This window comes from Convolutriloba macropyga, chromosome 8 (assembly GCF_964194025.1).
Source record: "Convolutriloba macropyga chromosome 8, txConMacr16.3, whole genome shotgun sequence".
Classification (NCBI taxonomy): domain Eukaryota; kingdom Metazoa; phylum Xenacoelomorpha; order Acoela; family Convolutidae; genus Convolutriloba; species Convolutriloba macropyga.
In genome coordinates this window covers 5,453,702-5,478,471 of record NC_134475.1, presented here as the reverse complement: position 1 = coordinate 5,478,471, position 24,770 = coordinate 5,453,702, and the positions used below count along the sequence as shown (strand labels likewise).

At 35.4% G+C, this 24,770-nt stretch overlaps 1 protein-coding gene across 1 annotated transcript; it reads right to left on the bottom strand.

The window, feature by feature from the left end:
• Positions 1–5,428: 5,428 nt before the first annotated feature.
• LOC142343892 (transmembrane emp24 domain-containing protein 3-like) lies at positions 5,429–24,347 on the bottom strand. The gene is made up of 3 exons (XM_075395271.1): positions 23,977–24,347; positions 20,948–21,083; positions 5,429–5,764 (listed from the first exon to the last, which is right to left on the bottom strand). The coding sequence occupies exons 1-3, from the start codon at positions 24,193–24,195 to the stop codon at positions 5,667–5,669; spliced, it is 453 nt and encodes a 150-aa protein (XP_075251386.1). The 5' UTR covers positions 24,196–24,347; the 3' UTR covers positions 5,429–5,666.
• Positions 24,348–24,770: the final 423 nt, after the last annotated feature.

The window sequence follows — 24,770 nt, the reverse complement described above, 5'->3', positions numbered from 1 at the left end:
TCTAACTCAAGTTGCCATTTAAATTTAATTATGTATTTGAATCCTGTTTACATTTCAATGTGACTGGAGTCAGTAAAACAACTTCTTACAGGAGAGAAAAAAAATGTATAAACCATGCTAAACACCAAGCTGCGAGACTCTGGAGGGCTCAAAATCACATTTTTGGTGCCTGCTAGACTATATACACTTGACGTCTGCAACAAAGTATACATAGCCGGCAGATAGCCGGAAAATAGCCGCCATGTACACTTGTGGCCTTCCATGGAATTCAAACAATTAAAAAAAATAAGATAGAAAGATTGACCATCAGTCCATTAAAAGACCACCAGACTTTTTGTGTTAGATTCGGACTGTCATTTTTATGAAACACATACTCTCTAAAAGGAAAAACACCCTAGCTTTCTCAAAATTAATATTCGAAATCAAAAACTCAAGACTCTAATACTCAAGAGTTAGTGCATATATATATCGGCACTACTTAGATGCACACTATTGATCTTTAATTATTGAATGTTCATAAAATTTTAAGTTCATTAATCAAGTTCAGAAGTCAAGTTTTTGAGTGAGGTAAGACAAGCAATTCACCTAAAAGCAGAAATGACGTCACGCACATAAATTTTAACTGCAAGGCAGTAGAAGTCACGGAAATTGAAAAAGTCAGTTTTAAGAAATCAGGTCGAAAGAATCATCGATGGAGACGACGAATTAAAAAAAAAACATAGCAGGACAAGTCTTGAAATACAATCCAAAGAATTGAATGAATAACTAATTTACTAGACCAGTAGATCAGATGAACAGCGCCAAAGAAAATCTAAATAATTAATGAAATTTAAAGTTCATTAAGTGAGTTCAGAAGTAATTTTTTTAGTGAAGTAAGTCACGCAAAAGACCTAAAAGCAGAACACATGACGCCACGCACGCAATTTTTAGCTACAAAGCAGAAAAATTGACTTCTACAAGTCATTGGTCGCACGAATCATCGATGTCGACGACGAATTAAAAAAACAATGTCCCCAATAATAGCCGCTATCGCTTCGCGGCAATAAAAAAACAATCTTTGAGTCACTTTTCTGGAAATCAGTCTTTTAAATCCGTTATAACAGTAATGAACATACGAAACTTTCTGTCTAACTACTACTAATAGTGCTACTACTGCTACTTCAGCTACACTCCAGAGTTTCTGATAGATAGGGTAACAAATATTTGAGAGTGGCTGTTTAAGGCGTCTTCCTGGCAAGACCAATTAATTATTCAATAAGGCAAGTTCTTCGATGTTAATCTTGCAAGATCTTGCAAGAGGATGTTAATCTTGAAAGGATCTTGCAAGATTAACATCCTGCCGAAACAACCTCTTGCAAGATAAACAGTATTTTGCAAGATTAACATCCTGTCTCGACTAGGGGAGTGTATTTCCCATCCGAAAAAATCCGCAAATTTATCGCTATTAGCACTGTCGTCTGAGGGCATCAATAAGAGGTGGAAAGACCAAGCAACAAAAGGAGAAAATGATGAGGAATAGATTCGAGCAAGGTTATGCTAGAGAAAATTATGCTCAAATACTATCATTGGATGAAGCAGCAACTGAAAGCAAGAAAGGGTCACAAAACCATCATTAATCAGAGGTAGAGCCCGACAAAAAGCTCTGAGACAAACGAAACCACAGGATCACAGCTGCGAAGCTTTTCATAAGCGAAAAGGCCCTCCGGTTGCCAAATTTAGGGTTTCAGTGCCATCAATAATGTGACCTAAGTATCGGCTTCACATAGAGAGGTTTACTGCACAAATTGTCGGACGTCATTTCTGCAGGGCATCTTATAGCTATTAAAGAATTTGACGCTCGAAAAAATTTCACGATACGAAAATGACGTATGAAAAACTAAGAAGGTCTGAAAATGGTAGCAATCTGCAAATCAAGGAAAAGCAACATATTGATTACAGCTACGAGCCTAAAGCTCAGTGTAGACCCATTTTCAACTTTTTTATTGCCTACAGTCAACTATATTTTACCAACCGTGTGCTTAGAGCTAATCAGGCGCGCAACAAGTGGATCTCCTATGTTGACGTCTGCGGTTCTATAACACTGGCAACTTACAGGCTATCGAGCGAGAACTCTCCAGCTTGGAAAAGCACTCTTGGTACATCGATGACGCAGTTATTTCAGGAAAAGAAGAGACCGAAATTCTGATTTTTTTGGACAATAATGCGGAACAGAACTCCAAAAAGATAATACGAGCTACGGTCAACGTCAAAATTGGACACAGTTGACAGCAGCATAGTGGAATAACAAATGGGGGCTCACAAAACAGGAGTTCCAATTTGTAACCCTAATTTTATAGCCTTGCGTCTGCAAAAGCGGCTTGTCAAAATTGAAGAATTGCCAAATTTAACTTATGTTGATAATCCTCAACGTGCCCTTGGCATATCTCACTACTGTCTTCGAGCTTCTAAAATGCTTCCTAAGATAAAATTCCTCTTCCTAAGAGAGAATTATAATTTTGACAGTTAAATAGGATTTAAAGTTTTGACAACCTGTAGAACAATTCTCGACTCTTTGCAGCCATTTCACCCAAAATATTCAAGAATCACGCTTGCTCACCAAAGAAGAAAACGGGACTTGGAAAAAGAACAGCTCTTGACCATGAAAAAGACACCTATGTGGGCTGAACTTCAATGCTTAGGCTTCATGCAAGCTATTATCTTAACAGAAGTTATTCACATTTCAAGGGGTTATAGAAGCCTTAAGAGTTTTCGCAGCACAAAACAACTAACTTTACGGGATAGATTTTTCAGCACTCTGCTTCAACACTTATCAGCGATAACCTGGCTTTCTGAAGCTCCAACTTCGATCATTTTGACTTTCATCTTCAGCCAAATCAGTTTGGATCAGCTCTAAAAATATCGCCCCTGAGTTACTGTACAAGAAAGCAAGAGAGAACCCCCCCCCCTTCATTTTAGATAGGAAATAAACCCTCACGGAAATAAACCCCCACTTTAATATTAAAGAACTGCGCATTTAGCGCGTTTGACCATGACTCAGCGGTCCGTGTGACTTGATATGAAACTATCACAAGTTAAGTCCCATCTAAAGTTAAGTGGGTTTTTTTTCCGCGGGGATTTATTTCCTAGACCCCAAAAATTTACATGAGCAACACGCAAAAGAAGCAGTGATATAGTGGTTAATTTTATTCCCGTAACTCTTGAGTCTTTTGTAGGCTTCTCTGAGATTTCAAACGACGCTGAAGCAAACAGCACTGCTTGCCGACAACCAAAGTTGTCAGCTTTCGATTTATCCGTTGCATTTTATCAGTCCGCAACAGCTGTCTCTATCACACTCATTCGTGGCTAAGCCAGAATGATAAATTCGAGATACGCTCGATTTTGAAGACTGCAATAAAAATGTCAATTTTGAGTTGTTTAGCTTGCGCAAGCTTTCGCAGTTGATTCTGCAAATCGTTTAGTATATTGAGTTGAACTTGGAATATTAATGCATGCCATAAATTAGCAGTGAACACGATTCAATGGTGTTTAATCAAGATTTTCTTACCTTGTTGGGGAGAAAAAACGATATGCGCAAGCTAGTTTTGTTGTGTTAAACTAAGCTCTGATCATTTTTGTAGAACTAATCAAGCAATTTTCTTGATACAGCTTGATAAGATCATGGCAGGATCTTACCAAGATGTACCAAGAATTTTTGTCCTATCAAGATCTTTGTAAGATAATCCATGTTTTGTCAAGACTGTCAGGATCTTGCATGTCTTGGCAAGGTGTATCAAGTTTCATTTCACTGGGCAAAAGTAAACTTTTTTTGCTTTTTCAGTTAACTAAATAGTCATGTTAACCCAAAGCGTCATGTTAGATGTCAAGCATGGAACACAACTTTGAACCAAACTTAGCAATCCTTGAATTAATTTTGGACTTATTCTGTTGCTTATCGAATTAAAGTGCGATGAACACAGAATTCAGCTTTATTGATAAAAGAGCACAATAATGGTATCAAAATTTGAAAACAAATCCTGACTTTTCCAAAATAATCATTTCATTTTAAATAAAATTATTTCCAGCGCTTTAAAGCTCTACAGGTCACGCGTCTATCAAATCAGCCGCTATAACCCATATTCTCTGAGCTGAGAAAAAAATAAACTCGTACAACGTCAATTTGTTTTGAGAAAAACCATGAATAATAAACACATTCTATACAATAAATTTTAAATTTTAGCAGAATATTTGTACATAAAACGCTTTACTGGTAAAGCCAATATAACAATATTTATTGCAATGAACGAACGCTCTAAATAAATTTGAAATGTAAGAGCGACCTGATATCAAATGCGGAAGATAATTATCAGTAATTAGCAGTTATAATTAACGGAATAAAGAACTCAAGTTTAAAAACCAAGAAATCTTAAACGGCATACACTAACTTGTCAACGACAGATCTTTCCGAATAATGCCCTTCTTCATCTCAGTGGTTGTATTTCACATTATAATCTAACTCATAATGACGTAAAATTAACGAAGAAAATCAATTTTCTGTACCTTGATGCTTGCGTTTGAGTGATTTAATGCTTGGTGGTGGGAGGGAGGGAGGGAGGGAGGGAGGGAGGGGGGGGGGGGTTGGGCATTAAAGGAAAGATCCAGCTGACATGTAACAATGTTTAGGTTATTGAGATGTTTTGACAGTAACCAAAAGTCGCGCGGCGACTCGAGGTTTTTTGCCAAACCGATTTGATAAATCACAAGCACGCATGACGCGATAAATCCTTTCACAATTAAGTTGAAAAATTCTTACTATCAAATTTTTAAATTTACATGAGCGTCATTTCAACGGCTCTCCACCAAATTACCGAAAATACGGAAGTCCCGCACAGCTGTAAATGCGGGGACAGGCTTGATAGGTATAATAAAAACAGCCTTTAAATTAATATTGAGAGCTTCCACAAAAGCGACAGTGAATACTAAATAAAGAGAGCTCGACGATTCCCGAAGCTTGAAAAATTGATGCAAGTACCAAAACCGAATTAATTGCAAACTCAGCACTTGGATTGCAATTTTGAACCATTAGTACGTCCATTAATCATAATATTAGTTATGATTGCTTGTTTCGCAGGTTAAATACGTAATAAATTTCGGATCTATTCTGTTTCCTGAGTGCCGTTGCCGTTAATGATCCCATTTGTTTTGTAAATTGAATCTTAAAACCCGATTAGGGGCTAAATGTATCACAAGAACAACCAAAAGGACAGAAAAATCCCCAAACGCCAGATGAATTCAATGTGCAAACTCAATAACAACTGTTTGATTTAACAGAATGTTGTAATCAAGGCCATTGTCAATATTGAACTTCTAAAATATGCATGAAAAATTTAAAATTTCCGCTGGTATAAAAAAACTATTTGACAATTATTTGCCATAGAGATCATGATGGAGGGGATGTGGGGGGGGGGGGGGGGGGTTGAGGGGGATGCGGGCATAACAGATCCGAACATTCATTTCACAGCTTTCATTGTTCTAAGGCGCGTCTATGTGACCCTAGATGATGAAGAACATTTAGTGATAACTTGTTCTCTTAGTGGTGTCAGCTTTCAGGCTTTCATTCTTGGTAAATGGTGCTGCATTGTACGTTTGTAGTGGAAGGAGATATCAGACGGTTGAGTGGCAATGATTTTTTAGAACCTGGGTGGTTTTCGGTTGGGTTTTCCTCGGAAGAAAGATCGAACTAGCAGCACTTGGCTTAGAGAGAGCACCAATAGAGCTAGACATTCTCCTAAACAAGCACAATCAGTGAAAATTATACTTCTGTTTTAGCTAATCGTTTACGACGAATGAACTAGAAGCCTACTCGGAAACTTTATCAACATTTCAATTCATTAAACTCATACAAAAATCACAACTAATGGCGAACAGATTACTTTGGAATACTGAAGTTCACTATTTCGTTGGGTGTCATGAAAATTTACTCAATTCCATTCAACCCAATGCAATTATAATTAACCTGGGAAATTAACCAATGCCAAACTACAAAAAAAAAAAATTAGCAATACAGCAAAACAATAAGTAGATATTAGTTAATATAATACTACCATTTAGGTACCAGTCTACAAATAACAATATATAATTTTAAGTAACAGTCAACAACGATGTGAAAATTACTCGATTGCACTCAAGTAGTTGATTGCCTGTTTGTTAACCAGGTCCCAAACTTACCACATGAACTAAGGAAACCGATTGGAGTGATCATTCTGAGCAATAGACTGACAAATTTTACTGGCATACAATTGGGGTTGTCCCAGAGAAACTGACTGACTTTGATCATTGGAGGCATGATTTTCATCAACATTGAAAAAAATACCCGGCAGATTGCCGGCAAATAGCCGCCGCTGATTCCAATAAGCATGATTGAGGTTGAAAGAATAGATGTTGAAAAAAAAAAGATTTTTGTACAAACACAATTTTTAAGTCCGATTTATTTTGATGGCATTTCTTAGTTGAACATACTTCTGTTTCTTACAGAGAGGCTACAGGGGCTATTATCAAAACCAATAAGCATCAGAGATGGTAACTAAGACTTATCGGAACGACGTTCGAATAGCGGGCATCTAAAATTGTGCTTCATGGGTTTATCCCGTTTCTATTTCTGACTTCAATTATTAATACTGACTCTGTTCATTTTGAATTCCTTTGCTAAGCAACTGATGTTCAAAATCCCTCTTAGCAGAATGAGAAACGTGAGCAACTAGCCTACAGAAGTCAAAAAGATTTCACGCAAAATGTTGAAAAAGCGGCAAAATGAGGTAAACCGAAACATTTTTTTCGACGAAGTAAAAAAACACAGCAGGACAAGTCCTGACGTACAATTCAAAAATTTTCATTGACTAAACAGAAAACTAGACCTAGAAGGGACTATGAATGGATTGGAAAAACCATTAAGAAAAAAATTCAATCCAAAAAAATAAATAATTAAAAATCAAAGTGAAATTGCCGCATGTGAACAAAAAACCACTAGCGAGAACGCGAAATTATGTTCAAACACCGTTTTCTCACTCTACTTTAAAATTAGAATAAAAAACATTCACGCCGCAAAACCACTCGCTTTTTCGCTCCTTTTCCGGTTTCGGCGTGACCAAAATCATTAAACCAATTTGACTTCAAAAATCATGAAAATGTGTGAACAGATAAAAAATATATAACCGGAAGAATTCCGGAAACGACTCGACGTGGAAATCCATTTAACTCCATCCAACTACTCATCAGACAAAACGTGCCTCCACTAACTTATGATTATCTTGAAACTAAACCATAAAACAAAAAAGTAAAAACAAGAAAATCAAATCTGTATAAATATGATTAAAAAATCTGATCGAATTTTGTTATAAATTGAGATCCCCAAAATAGCTATCTCTGCCAAAATTAGTTTACCAAAACAACTGGTACTTACTATAACCACTTATGAGAATTTTTAAAAGTACTTGAGGCCAAATTATGAAAAAAAAGCACTTAAAAACAACTTGCCCTAAAAACCTGGGAAAAGTCACTAAATTTTTTAATGTTATAAAAATATCTAAATCCAAAGAAAAATTCCTTCCAGCCAATAGGGCATCCAGATGCTCGCAAAACAATAGGCAAGTCATAATAGGCTAGGAAACTGGTCTAAAAAACAGAAAAAAAAAACGAAAAACTGCAAAAAATTAAGAAAGAGTTCCAATTTTCGCCATTTTGTGTCATATTTCTCAACAAAAAAAAGATTCATATCCACGAAACTGTAACCAATTGTTATCTAAAATTTGCTCAAGTACAAGGGGTCTTCTTTAATACCTATTTGAGCCAGTAAAACAAAACAATCGTCAAAAAACACAAAAATTACCCCGAAAATCAGCAAAATAAATGAAAAACCTCCGAATTAGCATAAAATTCATATGAATTGCCAGAAACCTTCAAACCACTCAAGCCACTACCAGAACCAGCCCAAAATTAAAAAAGAATCATAACCAAACCTCTTAAACAAAAAGAAATTAAAATCACTGATTTAAAATGCCGCACGTGAACAAAAATTTCGCTCGCTTACAGAATTTTTTTCACACCTCAATTTCTCGCTCTCTAGAGAACAGCGATATGAACAAATAACCACTCTCTTTTCGCTCCACTCTTGATTTTGTTCAGCAACAAAATCACTCCAAATGTTTTCACGTGTTTCATTTCCCGCTTCAAAATTCACTCCAAAAATTGATTAAAAAAAGGACTTCTCGAATACTCCTCTTCGAGTCGTAAAAAAGACAGCGTCCCAATACAACTCAAATTCTTTGAATTGTAAAAATTAGGAGCGCTATAATAGCCGGCTGAGAAGATGAGGGCGGCTATTCATAAAAAAACAGTGAAATGATTTAAGCTTTCAGCATAAATTAGCATAAAATTCATATTAGCATCCGAATTAGAATAAAATTCATATGAATTGCCAGAAACCTTCAAACCACTCAAACCACTATCAGAACCAGCCCAAAATTAAACAAGAATCATAACCAAACCTCTTAAACAAGAAGAAATTAAAAAACTGGTTTAAAATGCCGCACGTGAACAAAAAATTTCGCTCGCTTACAGAATTTTTGTCACACCTCAATTTCTCGCTCTAGAGCACAGCGATATGAACAAAAAACCACTCTCTTTACGCTCCACTCTTGATTTTGTTCAGCAACAAAATCACTCCAAATGTTTTCACGTGTTTCATTTCCCGCTTCAAAATTCACTCCGAAAATTGATTACAAAAAGGACTTCTCCAATACTCCTCTTCGAGTCGTAAAAAAGACAGCGTCCCAATACAATTCAAATTTTTTGAATTGTAAAAATTAGGAGCGCTATAACAGCCGGCTCAGAAGATGAGGGCGGCTATTAATAAAATACAGTGAAATGATTTAAGCTTTCAGCATAAAAATAGCATAAAATTCATATTAGCATCCGAATTAGCATGAAATTCATATGAATTGCCAGAAACCTTCAAACCACCCGAACAACTACCAGAACCAGCCCAAAATTAAAAAAGAGTCATAACCAAACCTCTTAAACAAAAAGAAATTAAAAAAACTGCTTTAAAATGCCGCACGTGAAAAAATTTCGCTCGCTTACAGAATTTTTTTCACACCTCAATTTCTCGCTCTAGAGCACAGCGATATGAACAAAAAACAACTCTCTTTACGCTCCACTCTTGATTTTGTTCAGCAACAAAATGACTCCAAATGTTTTCACGTGTTTCATTTCCCGCTTCAAAATTCACTCCGAAAATCGATTACAAAAAGGACTTCTCCAATACTCCTCTTCGAGTCGTAAAAAAGACAGCGTCCCAATACAATTCAAATTCTTTGAATTGTAAAAATTAGGAGCGCTATAATAGCCGGCTGAGAAGATGAGGGCGGCTATTCATAAAAAAACAGTGAAATGATTTAAGCTTTCAGCTTAAAATTAGCATAAAATTCATATTAGCATCCGAATTAGCATGAAATTCATATGAATTGCCAGAATTCTTCAAACCACTCAAACAACTACCAGAACCAGCCCAAAATTAAAAAAGAATCATAACCAAACCTCTTAAACAAAAAGAAATTAAAAACACTTATTTAAAATGCCGCACGTGAACAAAAATTTCGCTCTCTTACAGAGTTTTTTTCACACCTCAATTTCTCACTCTCTAGAGAACAGCGATATGAACAAAAAACCACTCTCTTTTCGCTCCACTCTTGATTTTGTTCAGCAACAAAATCACTCCAAATGTTTTCACGTGTTTCATTTCCCGCTTCAAAATTCACTCCAAAAATTGATTAAAAAAAGGACTTCTCGAAAACTCCTCTTCGAGTCGTAAAAAAGACAGCGTCCCAATACAATTGAAATTCTTTGTATTGTAAAAACTAGGAGCGCTATAATAGCCGGCTGAGAAGATGAGGGCGGCTATTCAAAAAAAAAACAGTGAAATGATTTAAGCTTTCAGCATAAAATTAGCATAAAATTCATATTAGCATCCGAATTAGCATGAACTTCATATGAATTGCCAGAATTCTTCAAACCACTCAAACAACTACCAGAACCAGCCCAAAATTTAAAAAGAATCATAACCAAACCTCTTAAACAAAAAGAAATTAAAAACACTTATTTAAAATGCCGCACGTGAACAAAAATTTCGCTCTCTTACAGAGTTTTTTTCACACCTCAATTTCTCGCTCTCTAGAGAACAGCGATATGAACAAAAAACCACTCTCTTTTCGCTCCACTCTTGATTTTGTTCAGCAACAAAATCACTCCAAATGTTTTCACGTATTTCATTTCCCGCTTCAAAATTCACTCCAAAAATTGATTAAAAAAAGGACTTCTCGAAAACTCCTCTTCGAGTCGTAAAAAAGACAGCGTCCCAATACAATTGAAATTCTTTGTATTGTAAAAACTAGGAGCGCTATAATAGCCGGCTGAGAAGATGAGGGCGGCTATTCAAAAAAAAAAACAGTGAAATGATTTAAGCTTTCAGCATAAAATTAGCATAAAATTCATATTAGCATCCGAATTAGCATGAAATTCATATGAATTGCCAGAAACCTTCAAACCACTCAAACCACTACCAGAACCAGCCCAAAATTAAACAAGAATCATAACCAAACCTCTTAAACAAAAAGAAATTAAAAAAACTGCTTTAAAATGCCGCACGTGAACAAAAAATTTCGCTCGCTTACAGAATTTTTTTCACACCTCAATTTCTCGCTCTAGAGCACAGCGATATGAACAAAAAACCACTCTTTACGCTCCACTCTTGATTTTGTTCAGCAACAAAATCACTCCAAATGTTTTCACGTGTTTCATTTCCCGCTTCAAAATTCACTCCGAAAATTGATTACAAAAAGGACTTCTCCAATACTCCTCTTCGAGTCGTAAAAAAGACAGCGTCCCAATACAATTCAAATTCTTTGAATTGTAAAAATTAGGAGGGCTATAATAGCCGGCTGAGAAGATGAGGGCGGCTATTCATAAAAAAACAGTGAAATGATTTAAGCTTTCAGCATAAAATTAGCATAAAATTCATATTAGCATCCGAATTAGCATGAAATTCATATGAATTGCCAGAAACCTTCAAACCACTCAAACCACTACCAGAACCAGCCCAAAATTAAACAAGAATCATAACCAAACCTCTTAAACAAAAAGAAATTAAAAAAACTGCTTTAAAATGCCGCACGTGAAAAAATTTCGCTCGCTTACAGAATTTTTTTCACACCTCAATTTCTCGCATTAGAGCACAGCGATATGAACAAAAAAACCACTCTCTTTTCGCTCCACTCTTGATTTTGTTCAGAACAAAATCACTCCAAATGTTTTCACGTGTTTCATTTCCCGCTTCAAAATTCACTCCAATAAAACTGATTAAAAAAAGGACTTCTCCAATACTCCTCTTCGAGTCGTAAAAAAGACAGCGCCCCTATACAATTCCAATTCTTTGAATTGCAAAAATTAGGAGGGCTATAATAGCTGGCTGAGAAGATGAGGGCGGCTATTGATAAAAAAAACAGTGAAAAGATTAAGCTTTCAGCATAATATTAGCACAAAATTCATATTAGCATCCGAATTAGAATAAAATTCATATGAATTGCCAGAAACCTTCAAACCACTCAAAACAACTACCAGAACCAGCCCAAAATTAAACAAGAATCATAACCAAACCTCTTAAACAAAAAGAAATTAAAAAAACTGCTTTAAAATGCCGCACGTGAAAAAATTTCGCTCGCTTACAGAATTTTTTTCACACCTCAATTTCTCGCATTAGAGCACAGCGATATGAACAAAAAAACCACTCTCTTTTCGCTCCACTCTTGATTTTGTTCAGAACAAAATCACTCCAAATGTTTTCACGTGTTTCATTTCCCGCTTCAAAATTCACTCCAATAAAACTGATTAAAAAAAGGACTTCTCCAATACTCCTCTTCGAGTCGTAAAAAAGACAGCGCCCCTATACAATTCCAATTCTTTGAATTGCAAAAATTAGGAGGGCTATAATAGCTGGCTGAGAAGATGAGGGCGGCTATTGATAAAAAAAACAGTGAAAAGATTAGGCTTTCAGCATAAAATTCATATTAGCATCCGAATTAGCATAAAATTCATATGAATTGCCAGAAACCTTCAAACCATTCAAGCCACTACCAGAACCAGCCCAAAATTAAACAAGAATCATAACCAAACCTCTTAAACAAAAAGAAATTAAAAAACTGCTTTAAAATGCCGCACGTGAACAAAAAATTTCGCTCGCTTACAGAATTTTTTTCACACCTCAATTTCTCGCTCTCTAGAGAACAGCGATATGAACAAAAAACCACTCTCTTTTCGCTCCACTCTTGATTTTGTTCAGCAACAAAATCGCTCCAAATGTTTTCACGTGTTTCATTTCCCGCTTCAAAATTCACTCCAAAAATTGATTACAAAAAGGACTTCTCCAATACTCCTCTTCGAGTCGTAAAAAAGACAGCGCCCCAACACAATTCAAATTCTTTGAATTGTAAAAATTAGGAGCGCTATAATAGCTGGCTGAGAAGATGAGGGCGGCTATTAATAAAAAAACAGTGAAATGATTTAAGCTTTCAGCATAAAATTAGCATAAAATTCATATTAGCATCCGAATTAGCATAAAATTTATATGAATTGCCAGAAACCTTCAAACCATTCAAGCCACTACCAGAACCAGCCCAAAATTAAACAAGAATCATAACCAAAGCTCTTAAACAAAAAGAAATTAAAGAACTACTTTGAAATGCCGCACGTGAACAAAAAATTTCGCTCGCTTACAGAATTTTTTTTACACCTCAATTTCTCGCTCTCTAGAGAACAGCGATATGAACAATAAACCACTCTCTTTTCGCTCCACTCTTGATTTTGTTCAGCAACAAAATCGCTCCAAATGTTTTCACGTGTTTCATTTCCCGCTTCAAAATTCACTCCAAAAATTGATTACAAAAAGGACTTCTCCAATACTCCTCTTCGAGTCGTAAAAAAGACAGCGCCCCAACACAATTCAAATTCTTTGAATTGTAAAAATTAGGAGCGCTATAATAGCTGGCTGAGAAGATGAGGGCGGCTATTAATAAAAAAAAACAGTGAAATGATTTAAGCTTTCAGCATAAAATTAGCATAAAATTCATATTAGCATCCGAATTAGCATAAAATTCATACGAATTGCCAGAAACCTTCAAACCACTCAAGCCACTACCAGAACCAGCCCAAAATTAAACAAGAATCATAACCAAACCTCTTAAACAAAAAGAAATTAAAAAAACTGCTTTAAAATGCCGCACGTGAACAAAAAATTTCGCTCGCTTAAACAATTTTTTTACACCTCAATTTCTTGCTCTCTAGAGCACAGCGATATGAAAATAAAACCACTCTCTTTTCGCTCCACTCTTGATTTTGTTCAGAACAAAATCACTCCAAATGTTTTCACGTGTTTCATTTCCCGCTTCAAAATTCACTCCAATAAAACTGATTAAAAAAAGGACTTCTCCAATACTCCTCTTCGAGTCGTAGAAAAGTCAGCGCCCAAATACAATTCAAATTCTTTGAATTGTAAAAATTAGGAGGGCTATAATAGCTGGCTGAGAAGATGAGGGCGGCTATTGATAAAAAAAACAGTGAAAAGATTAAGCTTTCAGCATAAAATTCATATTAGTATCCGAATTAGCATAAAATTCATATGAATTGCCAGAAACCTTCAAACCACTCAAGCCACTGCCAGAACCAGCCCAAAATTAAACAAGGATCATAACCAAACCTCTTAAACAAAAAGAAATTAAAAAAACTGCTTTAAAATGCCGCAAGTGAACAAACAATTTCGCTCGCTTACAGAATTTTTTTCACACCTCAATTTTTCGCTCTCTAGAGAACAGCGATATGAACAAAAAACCACTCTCTTTTCGCTCCACTCTTGATTTTGTTCAGAACAAAATCACTCCAAATGTTTTCACGTGTTTCATTTCCCGCTTCAAAATTCACTCCAATAAAACTGATTAAAAAAAGGACTTCTCCAATACTCCTCTTCGAGTCGTAGAAAAGACAGCGCCCCAATACAATTCAAATTCTCTGAATTGTAAAAATTAGGAGGGCTATCATAGCTGGCTGAGAAGATGAGGGCGGCTATTAATAAAAAAAAACAGTGAAATGATTTAAGCTTTCAGCATAAAATTAGCATAAAATTCATATTAGTATCCGAATTAGCATAAAATTCATATGAATTGCCAGAAACCTTCAAACCACTCGAGCCACTGCCAGAACCAGCCCAAAAATAAACAAGAATCATAACCAAACCTCTTAAACAAAAATAAATTAAAAAAACTGCTTTAAAATGCCGCAAGTGAACAAAAAATTTCGCTCGCTTACAGAATTTTTTTCACACCTCAATTTTTCGCTCTCTAGAGAACAGTGATATGAACAAAAAACCACTCTCTTTTCGCTCCACTCTTGATTTTGTTCAGCAGCAAAAAAACTCCAAATGTCTTCACGTGTTTCATTTCCCGCTTCAAAATTCACTCCAAAAATTGATTACAAAAAGGACTTCTCTAATACTTCTCTTCGAGTCGTAAAAAAGACAGCGCCCCAACACAATTCAAATTCTTTGAATTGTAAAAATTAGGAGCGCTATAATAGCTGGCTGAGAAGATGAGGGCGGCTATTAATAAAAAAACAGTGAAATGATTTAAGCTTTCAGCATAAAATTAGCATAAAATTCATATTAGCATCCGAATTAGCATAAAATTCATATGAATTGCCAGAAACCTTCAAACCATTCAAGCCACTACCAGAACCAGCCCAAAATTAAACAAGAATCATAACCAAACCTCTTAAACGAAAAGAAATTAAAAAACTGCTTTAAAATGCCGCACGTGAACAAAAAATTTCGCTCGCTTACAGAATTTTTTTCACACCTCAATTTCTAGCTCTCTAGAGAACAGCGATATGAACAAAAAACCACTCTCTTTTCGCTCCACTCTTGATTTTGTTCAGCAACAAAATCGCTCCAAATGTTTTCACGTGTTTCATTTCCCGCTTCAAAATTCACTCCAAAAATTGATTACAAAAAGGACTTCTCCAATACTTCTCTTCGAGTCGTAAAAAAGACAGCGCCCCAACACAATTCAAATTCTTTGAATTGTAAAAATTAGGAGCGCTATAATAGCTGGCTGAGAAGATGAGGGCGGCTATTAATAAAAAAACAGTGAAATGATTTAAGCTTTCAGCATAAAATTAGCATAAAATTCATATTAGCATCCGAATTAGCATAAAATTCATATGAATTGCCAGAAACCTTCAAACCACTCAAGCCACTACCAGAACCAGCCCAAAATTAAACAAGAATCATAACCAAACCTCTTAAACAAAAAGAAATTAAAAAAACTGCTTTAAAATGCCGCACGTGAACAAAAAATTTCGCTCGCTTACAGAATTTTTTTACACCTCAATTTCTTGCTCTCTAGAGCACAGCGATATGAAAATAAAACCACTCTCTTTTCGCTCCACTCTTGATTTTGTTCAGAACAAAATCACTCCAAATGTTTTCACGTGTTTCATTTCCCGCTTCAAAATTCACTCCAATAAAACTGATTAAAAAAAGGACTTCTCCAATACTCCTCTTCGAGTCGTAGAAAAGTCAGCGCCCCAATACAATTCAAATTCTTTGAATTGTAAAAAATAGGAGGGCTATAATAGCTGGCTGAGAAGATGAGGGCGGCTATTGATAAAAAAACAGTGAAAAGATTAAGCTTTCAGCATAAAATTAGCATAAAATTCATATTAGTATCCGAATTAGCATAAAATTCATATGAATTGCCAGAAACCTTCAAACCACTCAAGCCACTGCCAGAACCAGCCCAAAATTAAACAAGGATCATAACCAAACCTCTTAAACAAAAAGAAATTAAAAAAACTGCTTTAAAATGCCGCAAGTGAACAAACAATTTCGCTCGCTTACAGAATTTTTTTCACACCTCGATTTTTCGCTCTCTAGAGAACAGCGATATGAAAAAAAAACCACTCTCTTTTCGCTCCACTCTTGATTTTGATCAGCAACAAAATTACTCCAAATGTCTTCACGTGTTTCATTTCCCGCTTCAAAATTCACTCCAAAAAAAAGTGATTAAAAAAAGGACTTCTCCAATACTCCTCTTCGAGTAGTAAAAAAGACAGCGCCACAATACAATTCAAATTCTTTGAATTTTAAGAATTAGGAGCGCTATAATAGCTGGCTGAGAAGATGAGGGCGGCTATTAAAAAAAACAGTGAAAAGATTAGGCTTTCAGCATAAAATTCATATTAGCATCCGAATTAGCATAAAATTCATATGAATTGCCAGAAACCTTCAAACCACTCAAGCCACTACCAGAACCATCCCAAAATTAAACAAGAATCATAACCAAACCTCTTAAACAAAAAGAAATTAAAAAAACTGCTTTAAAATGCCGCACGTGAACAAAAAAGTTCGCTCGCTTACAGAATTTTTTTCACACATCAATTTCTCGCTCTCTAGAGAAGAACGATATGAACAAAAATACACTCTCTTTTCGCTCTACTCTTGATTTTGTTCAGCAACAAAATCACTCCAAATATTTTCACGTGTTTCATTTCCCGCTTCAAAATTCACTCCAATAAAATTGATTAAAAAAAGGACTTCTCCAATACTTCTCTTCGAGTGGTAAAAAAGACAGCGCCGCAATACAATTCAAATTCTTTGAATTGTAAACATTAGGAGCGCTATAATAGCTGGCTGAGAAGATGAGGGCGGTTATTAATAAAAAAACAGTTAAATGATTAAGCTTTCAGCATAAAATTAGCATAAAATTCATATTAGCATCCGAATTAGCATAAAATTCATATGAATTGCCAGAAACCTTCAAAGCACTCATGCCACTACCAGAACCAGCCCAAAATTAAACAAAAATCATAACCAAACCTCTTAAACAAAAGGAAATTAAAAAAACTGCTTTAAAATGCCGCACGTGAACAAAAAAGTTCGCTCGCTTACAGAATTTTTTTCACACATCAATTTCTCGCTCTCTAGAGAACAACGATATGAACAAAAAACCACTCTCTTTTCGCTCTACTCTTGATTTTGTTCAGCAACAAAATCACTCCAAATGTTTTCACGTGTTTCATTTCCCGCTTCAAAATTCACTCCAATAAAATTGATTAAAAGAACTTCTCCAATACTCCTCTTCGAGTGGTAAAACAGCGCCCCAATACAATTCAAATTCTTTGAATTGTGAAAATTCGGATCACTATAATAGCTGGCTGAGAAGATGAGGGCGGCTATTAATAAAAAAAAACAGTGAAATGATTAGGCTTTCAGCATAAAATTAGCATAAAAATTATATTAGCATCCGAATTAGAATAAAATTCATATGAATTGCCAGAAACCTTCAAACCACTCAAGCCACTACCAGAACCAACCCAAAATTAAACAAGAATCATAACCAAACCTCTTAAACAAAAAGAAATTTAAAAAACTGCTTTAAAATGCCGCACGTGAACAAAAAATTTCGCTCGCTTACAGAATTTTTTCACACCTCAATTTCTCGCTCTCTAGAGAACAGCGATATGAACAAAAAACCAATCTCTTTTCGCTCCACTCTTGATTTTGTTCAGCAACAAAATCACTCCAAATATTTTCACGTGTTTCATTTCCCGCTTCAAAATTCACTCCAATAAAATTGATTAAAAAAAGGACTTCTCCAATACTCCTCTTCGAGTGGTAAAAAAGACAGCGCCGCAATACAATTCAAATTCTTTGAATTATAAACATTAGGAGCGCTATAATAGCTGGCTGAGAAGATGAGGGCGGTTATTAATAAAAAAACAGTTAACTGATTAAGCTTTCAGCATAAAATTAGCATAAAATTCATATTAGCATCCGAATTAGCATAAAATTCATATGAATTGCCAGAAACCTTCAAAGCACTCATGCCACTACCAGAACCAGCCCAAAATTAAACAAAAATCATAACCAAACCTCAAACGAAAAGAAATTTAAAAAACTGCTTTAAAATGCCGCACGTAAACAAATAATTTCGCTCGCTTAGAATTTTTTTCACACCTCAATTTCTCGCTCTCTAGAGAACAGCGATATGAACAAAAAACCTCTCTCTTTTTGCTCCACTCTTGATTTTGTTCAGCAACAAAATCACTCCAAATGTTTTCAAGTGTTTCATTTCCCGCTTCAAAATTCACTCCAATAAAATTGATTAAAAAAGGACTTCTCCAATACTCGTCTTCGAGTCTTAAAAAAGACAGAGCCCCAATAAAAATCAAATTCTTTGAATTGTAAAATTTAGGAGCGCTATAATAGCTGGCTGAGAAGATTAGGGCGGCTATTATCAAAAAAACAGTGAAATGATTAGGCCTTCAGCATAAAATTAGCATAAATTTCATATTAGCATCCGAATTAGCATAAAATTCATATGAATTGCCAGAAACCTTCAAAGCACTCAAGCCACTACCAGAACCAGCCCAAAATTAAACAAGAATCATAACCAAACCTCAAACGAAAAGAAATTTAAAAAACTGCTTTAAAATGCCGCACGTGAACAAAAAATTTCGCTCGCTTCCAGAATTTTTTTCACACCTCAATTTCTCGCTCTCTAGAGAACAGCGATATGAACAAAAAACCACTCTCTTTTCGCTCCACTCTGGATTTCGTTCAGCAACAAAATCACTCCAAATGTTTTCACGTGTTTCATTTCGCGCTTCAAATTTCACTCCAATAAAATTGATTAAAAAAAGGACTTCTCCAATACTCTTCTTCGAGTGGTAAAAAAGACAGCGCCCCAATACAATTCAAATTCTTTGAATTGTAAACATTAGGAGCGCTATAATAGCTGGCTGAGAAGATGAGGGCGGCTATTAATAAAAAAACAGTGAAATGATTAAGCTTTCAGCATAAAATTAGCATAAAATTCATATTAGCATCCGAATTAGCATAAAATTCATATAAATTGCCAGAAACCTTCAGAGCACTCAAGCCACTACCAGAACCAGCCCAAAATTAAATAAGATTCATAACCAAACCTCAAACGATAAGAAATTTAAAAAAGTGCTTTAAAATGCCGCACGTGAACAAAAAATTTCGCTCGCTTCAAGAATTTTTTTCACACCTCAATTTCTCGCTCTCTAGAGAACAGCGATATGAACAAAAAACCACTCTCTTTTCGCTCCACTCTTGATTTTGTTCAGCAACAAAACCACTCCAAATGTTTTCACGTGTTTCATTTTGCGCTTCAAAATTCACTCCAATAAAATTGATTAAAAAAAGGACTTCTCCAATACTCCTCTTCGAGTGGTAAAAAAGACAGCGCCCCAATACAATTCAAATTCTTTGAATTGTAAACATTAGGAGCGCTATAATAGCTGGCTGAGAAGATGAGGGTGGCTATTAATAAAAAAAACAGTGAAATGATTAGGCCTTCAGCATAAAATTAGCATAAAATTCATATTAGCATCCAAATTAGCATAAAATTCATATTAATTGCCAGAAACCTTCAGAGCACTCAAGCCACTACCAGAACCAACCCAAAATTAAACAAGAATCATAACCAAACCTCAAACGATAAGAAATTTAAAAAAGTGCTTTAAAATGCCGCACGTGAACAAAAAATTTCGCTCGCTTCCAGAACTTTTTTCACACCTCAATTTCTCGCTCTCTAGAGAACAGCGATATGAACAAAAAACCACTCTCTTTTCGCTCCACTCTTGATTTTGTTCAGCAACAAAATCACTCCAAATGTTTTCACGTGTTTCATTTCGCGCTTCAAAATTCACTCCAATAAAATTGATTAAAAAAAGGACTTCTCCAATACTCCTCTTCGAGTGGTAAAAAAGACAGCGCCCCAATACAATTCAAATTCTTTGAATTGTAAACATTAGGAGCGCTATAATAGCTGGCTGAGAAGATGAGGGCGGCTATTAATAAAAAAACAGTGAAATGATTTAAGCTTTCAGCATAAAATTAGCATAAAATTCATATTAGCATCCGAATTAGCATAAAATTCATATGAATTGCCAGAAACCTTCAAACCACTCAAGCCACTACCAGAACCATCCCAAAATTAAACAAGAATCATAACCAAACCTCTTAAACAAAAAGAAATTAAAAAACTGCTTTAAAATGCCGCACGTGAACAAAAAATTTCGCTCGCGTACAGAATTTTTTTCACACCTCAATTTCTCGCTCTCTAGAGAACAGCGATATGAACAAAAAACCACTCTCTTTTCGCTCCACTCTTGATTTTGTTCAGCAACAAAATCGCTCCAAATGTTCTCTCGTGTTTCATTTCCCGCTTCAAAATTCACTCCAATAAAATTGATTAAAAAAGGACTTCTCCAATACTCGTCTTCGAGTCGTAAAAAAGACAGCGCCCCAATACAATTCAAATTCTTTGAATTGTAAAAAATAGGAGCGCTATAATAGCTGGCTGAGAAGATGAGGGCGGCTATTAAAAAAAACAGTGAAATGATGAAGCTTCATTTCCCTTTCTAGAATAAGTTTATTTCACTGGCATAAAAATAGGTAATTTCTATGGCCAATAGTTTGCATCGCCAATAAGAATAGAAACAGCCATTACTTACAGTTTAAACGGTATTATTTATAGTAGTTTTAGGAGTAATGTCCGACATTAGTTTTAGCCGACACCTTAATTTTGATTGATCTGCAAATCTTATTAGTCGAACAATCATGGTTTATCCAGCCATTACAAGTGGTGTGCAGTTTTGACAAGTTGGTTGGCTTAAATTCTTTTTTTTTGATAGTAGGCTAAAGCTACCCAATTCGTTCATAGTAGTAGTATATCACTATCTAAACATCACTTTATGGTAACCATTTATTGTAATTAAGATATAATGCTGTGGAGATAGTGTTATACTGCTAGGATTGGGGGGGGGGGGGGGGGGGACATACCTACAGACCACCATTGCACCCGCTCATTCAGTATCTCGGCCAGAGTTCGTCCCCTATACTCTCTAAGTCTGTAGTCCGTCTGATAATCCTTCACTGCATTCAAGGCCTCGTGAATTGAAACACACGAAGATTCTATCTGAAACAATCACAAAAGCATCTCGTAGCCACAAAGAATCATCATTGTTTCTTCTCCATTTCTCACTCTGTAATTTCTTTTGAAAGACCTCGCGAGTACTAATCTCAAGACTTGTTCTTCAGTTCTCTTCAACTCAGTGTAGATAAAAAGAACTATATCGTCTTACAGCCGCAAGAATTTCAATTCCGACAATAACGTTTATTTAAACATTAAATATTGAGATAACTAATTTCAATTTTCCCATTATTTCTCTATTCATTAGATGCTTTCTCATTAGATTAGAGGTCATATTACCATGGGACAATCAATTGTTTGTTAGTCACTATCACATCGGCTAATAGTCATTGTCACATCATCACTGTCACATACTACATGGTTTTAGAAGAGATTCCCCAAAAAATTTTGCTCTATATTGACGACTGCCTTATAATTTGCAACAATAACCCCACGCACTGTGCAAATTCCTCCATAATTTTATTTGAACAAACGCACCAATAGAATTCAACACGAAGTAGTTGCTCTTAAACATATTAAAAATTTGTCAGATAAAAAATTTTTGCTTCCTTCTGTTCACAAAAAGAATTAAACTTTCTAATTCTTTAAAAATAACAGAAGAGTGAAAAGGCTGAAACGCAAAATGTTAAGATAGTCAATTTTCTTCTTCTCTTAACTACTACTAAAGGACCCTTAAAGGACAGCTTTTAACGTTCCCTTACATGTTAGACACAAGTAGAGGCAGAGTGCAAATACTGTCAGAAATCTCAAAAATTAGAAGAATTACAGAATTTTTTCTACAAAAACGGCCGTAGACATGTTTAAGACCAAAAAACGGTCTATTAAATCTAGCTGCTTTTTAAAACTACACATGCAAGATTTTCATTAACAGGAGTGGCCCATTATGCTCATAAAACATCAAAATAAAGAAAATTTTGAAAATCTCAGCAAAAGTTTGTATCAAATTTTGAAGTCAGTTTAAAGATCAACGATAAAATTGCCTCGAAAAGTCAAAACCTGGGTTCTGAGATAAATCAAACGAGACAAAATGTACGATGCGAAACATGAGGAAAAATATTTGCCAGAAAGAAAATTGAAAAAACATCTGTGTCGGGGTTTTTATTTGTGTGTGTGTTTGTGTGTGCGCGCAAATTTCGGAGTTTATCTATGAATAAGTGTATGTAAATTGTGTGTTATGTGTAAGAGAGTGAGAGAGCAATAGAGAGTAAGTCTGAGAGAGTTCGTTCCTTTCAAGTTTCACACAAACAGAGGCAGAGTGGAAAAACTGTCAGAAATGATGAAAATAGAGAAAATATATATTTGTTTTCAATTGCGGCTTTAAATTTGCCCGAAACATGAGCAAAAATATCTGCCAGAAAGAAAATTGAAAAAACATCTGTGTAGGGGTTTTTATGTGTGTGTGTGTGTATGTGTGTGCGAATTTCAGAGTTTATGTATGAATAAGTGTGTGTAAATTGTGTGTTATGTGTAAGAGAGGGAGAGAGCAATAGAGAGTAAGTCTGAGAGTCACACAAATAGAGGCAGAGTGCAAAGACTGTCAGAAATGATGAAAATAGAAAAAATAAATATTTGTTTTAAATTGCGGCTTTAAATTTGCCCGAAACACAACTCTGTTTTTCAAATCACGCTGGTAACACAACTGAGATTTATTTATTATTTAATGAAAACATATTTTCTTTATGCTCATGAGACATCAAATTTGACAAAAACTTTTCGAAAAACCTCATTTTTTTTCAAATATTAGTGGCAAAATTACACTTACAGATACAATTTCTATAACCAATCCACACCCATTTAAATAAAAAAACTGAAAAAGAATTAATTGAACGTGACGAACCCTGAGTAAAGATCAGTTGCCAAAATGAAGTTTTTTGTTCTTGGTCAAAACTTATCTTTGTAGAATGTGCTAAGAAGTTTAATGACTTGTAACCGGAAAAAGACTGCACTTATTTTGGTTCACACAGTAAAATAAATTTTCTCCAATGAATATAAGCTATTTTCGGATGCTCCCAATGGTTTCTCTGACAGTTCGTTTGAGGTTTTTCGCAACCTTGAGGGTTATGTGCTGACAAAACTGTGCAGTAATCTTTTATCAAATCTAGAGGAGTTTCCTTGACACCTAGGGCTGAAAAAACTCGAAAATGACAAAAAAATTTTCAAAAAGCTTGAAAACAAATTGTGAAAATTAATATAAGTTTGCGTTTTTTTTTGCATGGATTACCAAAACATATAGCTCTTAAAAAGGTCATAAAAAGTAGTTATTCTTGCAAAAGACCTTCATCAATTTTAACCAGCCTCAATTTTAGACTGGTCCAACAAAAAAATTTTAAAATGATGAAAAAACAAAAAATGCAACATTTTGGGCTCAAAAACTCCTAAAAATGACCTTTCAACCTTAAACTACGGCCTTCCCCGAACCATCACGCTGAGCATTTTTGGTCTACTAAACGCGGCTAAGGGCCTCTAATGGAACTTAAAGACCGCTGGGCGCTACCTGTTTATCCCGTTTTTAAGGACGAAAAGTAAAATGGGTCAGACGATAAATCGGTCAAGAGAAAAATCGCATAAAAAGACCACGATGACTAATATAATTGCTACAAACTTTGTTTGAGAGCAATTAAATAATGCCATCTCATTAGGCAAGTTGAGCGCATTTAAGGTTGACGCATTTCTGGCTTTTCGAACGTTTTTTCCTCATACAACTTTGTACCAAGAGTGATAAATTAGGCAGTGCTTAGTGGTAATAGAGACCCCTGGCTGTACAAATGTCAATTGAATAAGGTTACCGAAGACAGAAGCAATCCATGCAATCTATATGTAGACGGAGTAAAGGAAAGTCACAGTAATCGCTTCTTGGCTAGCATAAGGAACATGTTACCTGTGTAAGTGCTGTAGCTTTGACCGCCATTTCTTCCGTCAAGGTTTCTTCTTCTCCGATTCCCAGGTAGAAATACACCACCTTATGACTAAAGGATGAAAACTCGTTGTTGAAACAGAAAACATACTGTCCGCGATCAACGGTTTTGAATTTATAGGTCTCTTGCTGTTTGCGTCTATAAGTTTGAATTAACGTTTGAGCAGGTCCATGAATCACCATATCTATGTCATTTTTACCACCAACTAGAACTTGAAATTCGACTTCAACTTCCTGATTGAGATCGATGTCTTCGTAGAAGCATTGTTCTTTGTTGTCAGGAACCTCGAAAGTAAATTCGTAGTCTTTACAAAACACAACTACAGGGACTAATAAATAAACAGCAAACCACCAATTCATTCTGAAACATTTCAATTTAATCGTTGAGTGATACCATCAATTAGTACGAAGTATCAAAATAAATCTATGAAACTGAGCAGTTCCGTGAGTGGACATTAATTTGGTTTGCTGTTATTGAGCTTAGATTTTGGTGAGGTAAATTGTGGACCATTTACTAAAAACTCAAACTTCTTCATGTACTCATGCTGTCAGATAAAAATTTTCGATTCAATTAATTGGCTGTTTGATTATTAAGCGCTGTTTTCCACCCCGAATGACGCGTTATCAAGAATAATTCGATAGGAAGGAAATGCTCTGCGATGTATACAAAACAGAGCCAGCGCCCTTCTTAAACAGAGAACGCCACGTTTCAAACGCCACGATTGTGTTGAGAAATGTGCATGACAAAACAACTTTTG

What these genes read in the sequence shown, in the direction of transcription:
- LOC142343892 (XM_075395271.1), bottom strand. Translation starts at nt 24,195, where the DNA reads ATGGTGATTCATGGACCTGCTCAAACGTTAATTCAAACTTATAGACGC. An exon ending in AAGCTACAGCACTTACACAG is followed by an intron (nt 21,084 to 23,976) that starts GTAACATGTTCC and finishes TGATTGTTTCAG; the next exon opens with ATAGAATCTTCGTGTGTTTC. An exon ending in GGTGCAATGGTGGTCTGTAG is followed by an intron (nt 5,765 to 20,947) that starts GTATGTCCCCCC and finishes GTGCTTGTTTAG; the next exon opens with GAGAATGTCTAGCTCTATTG.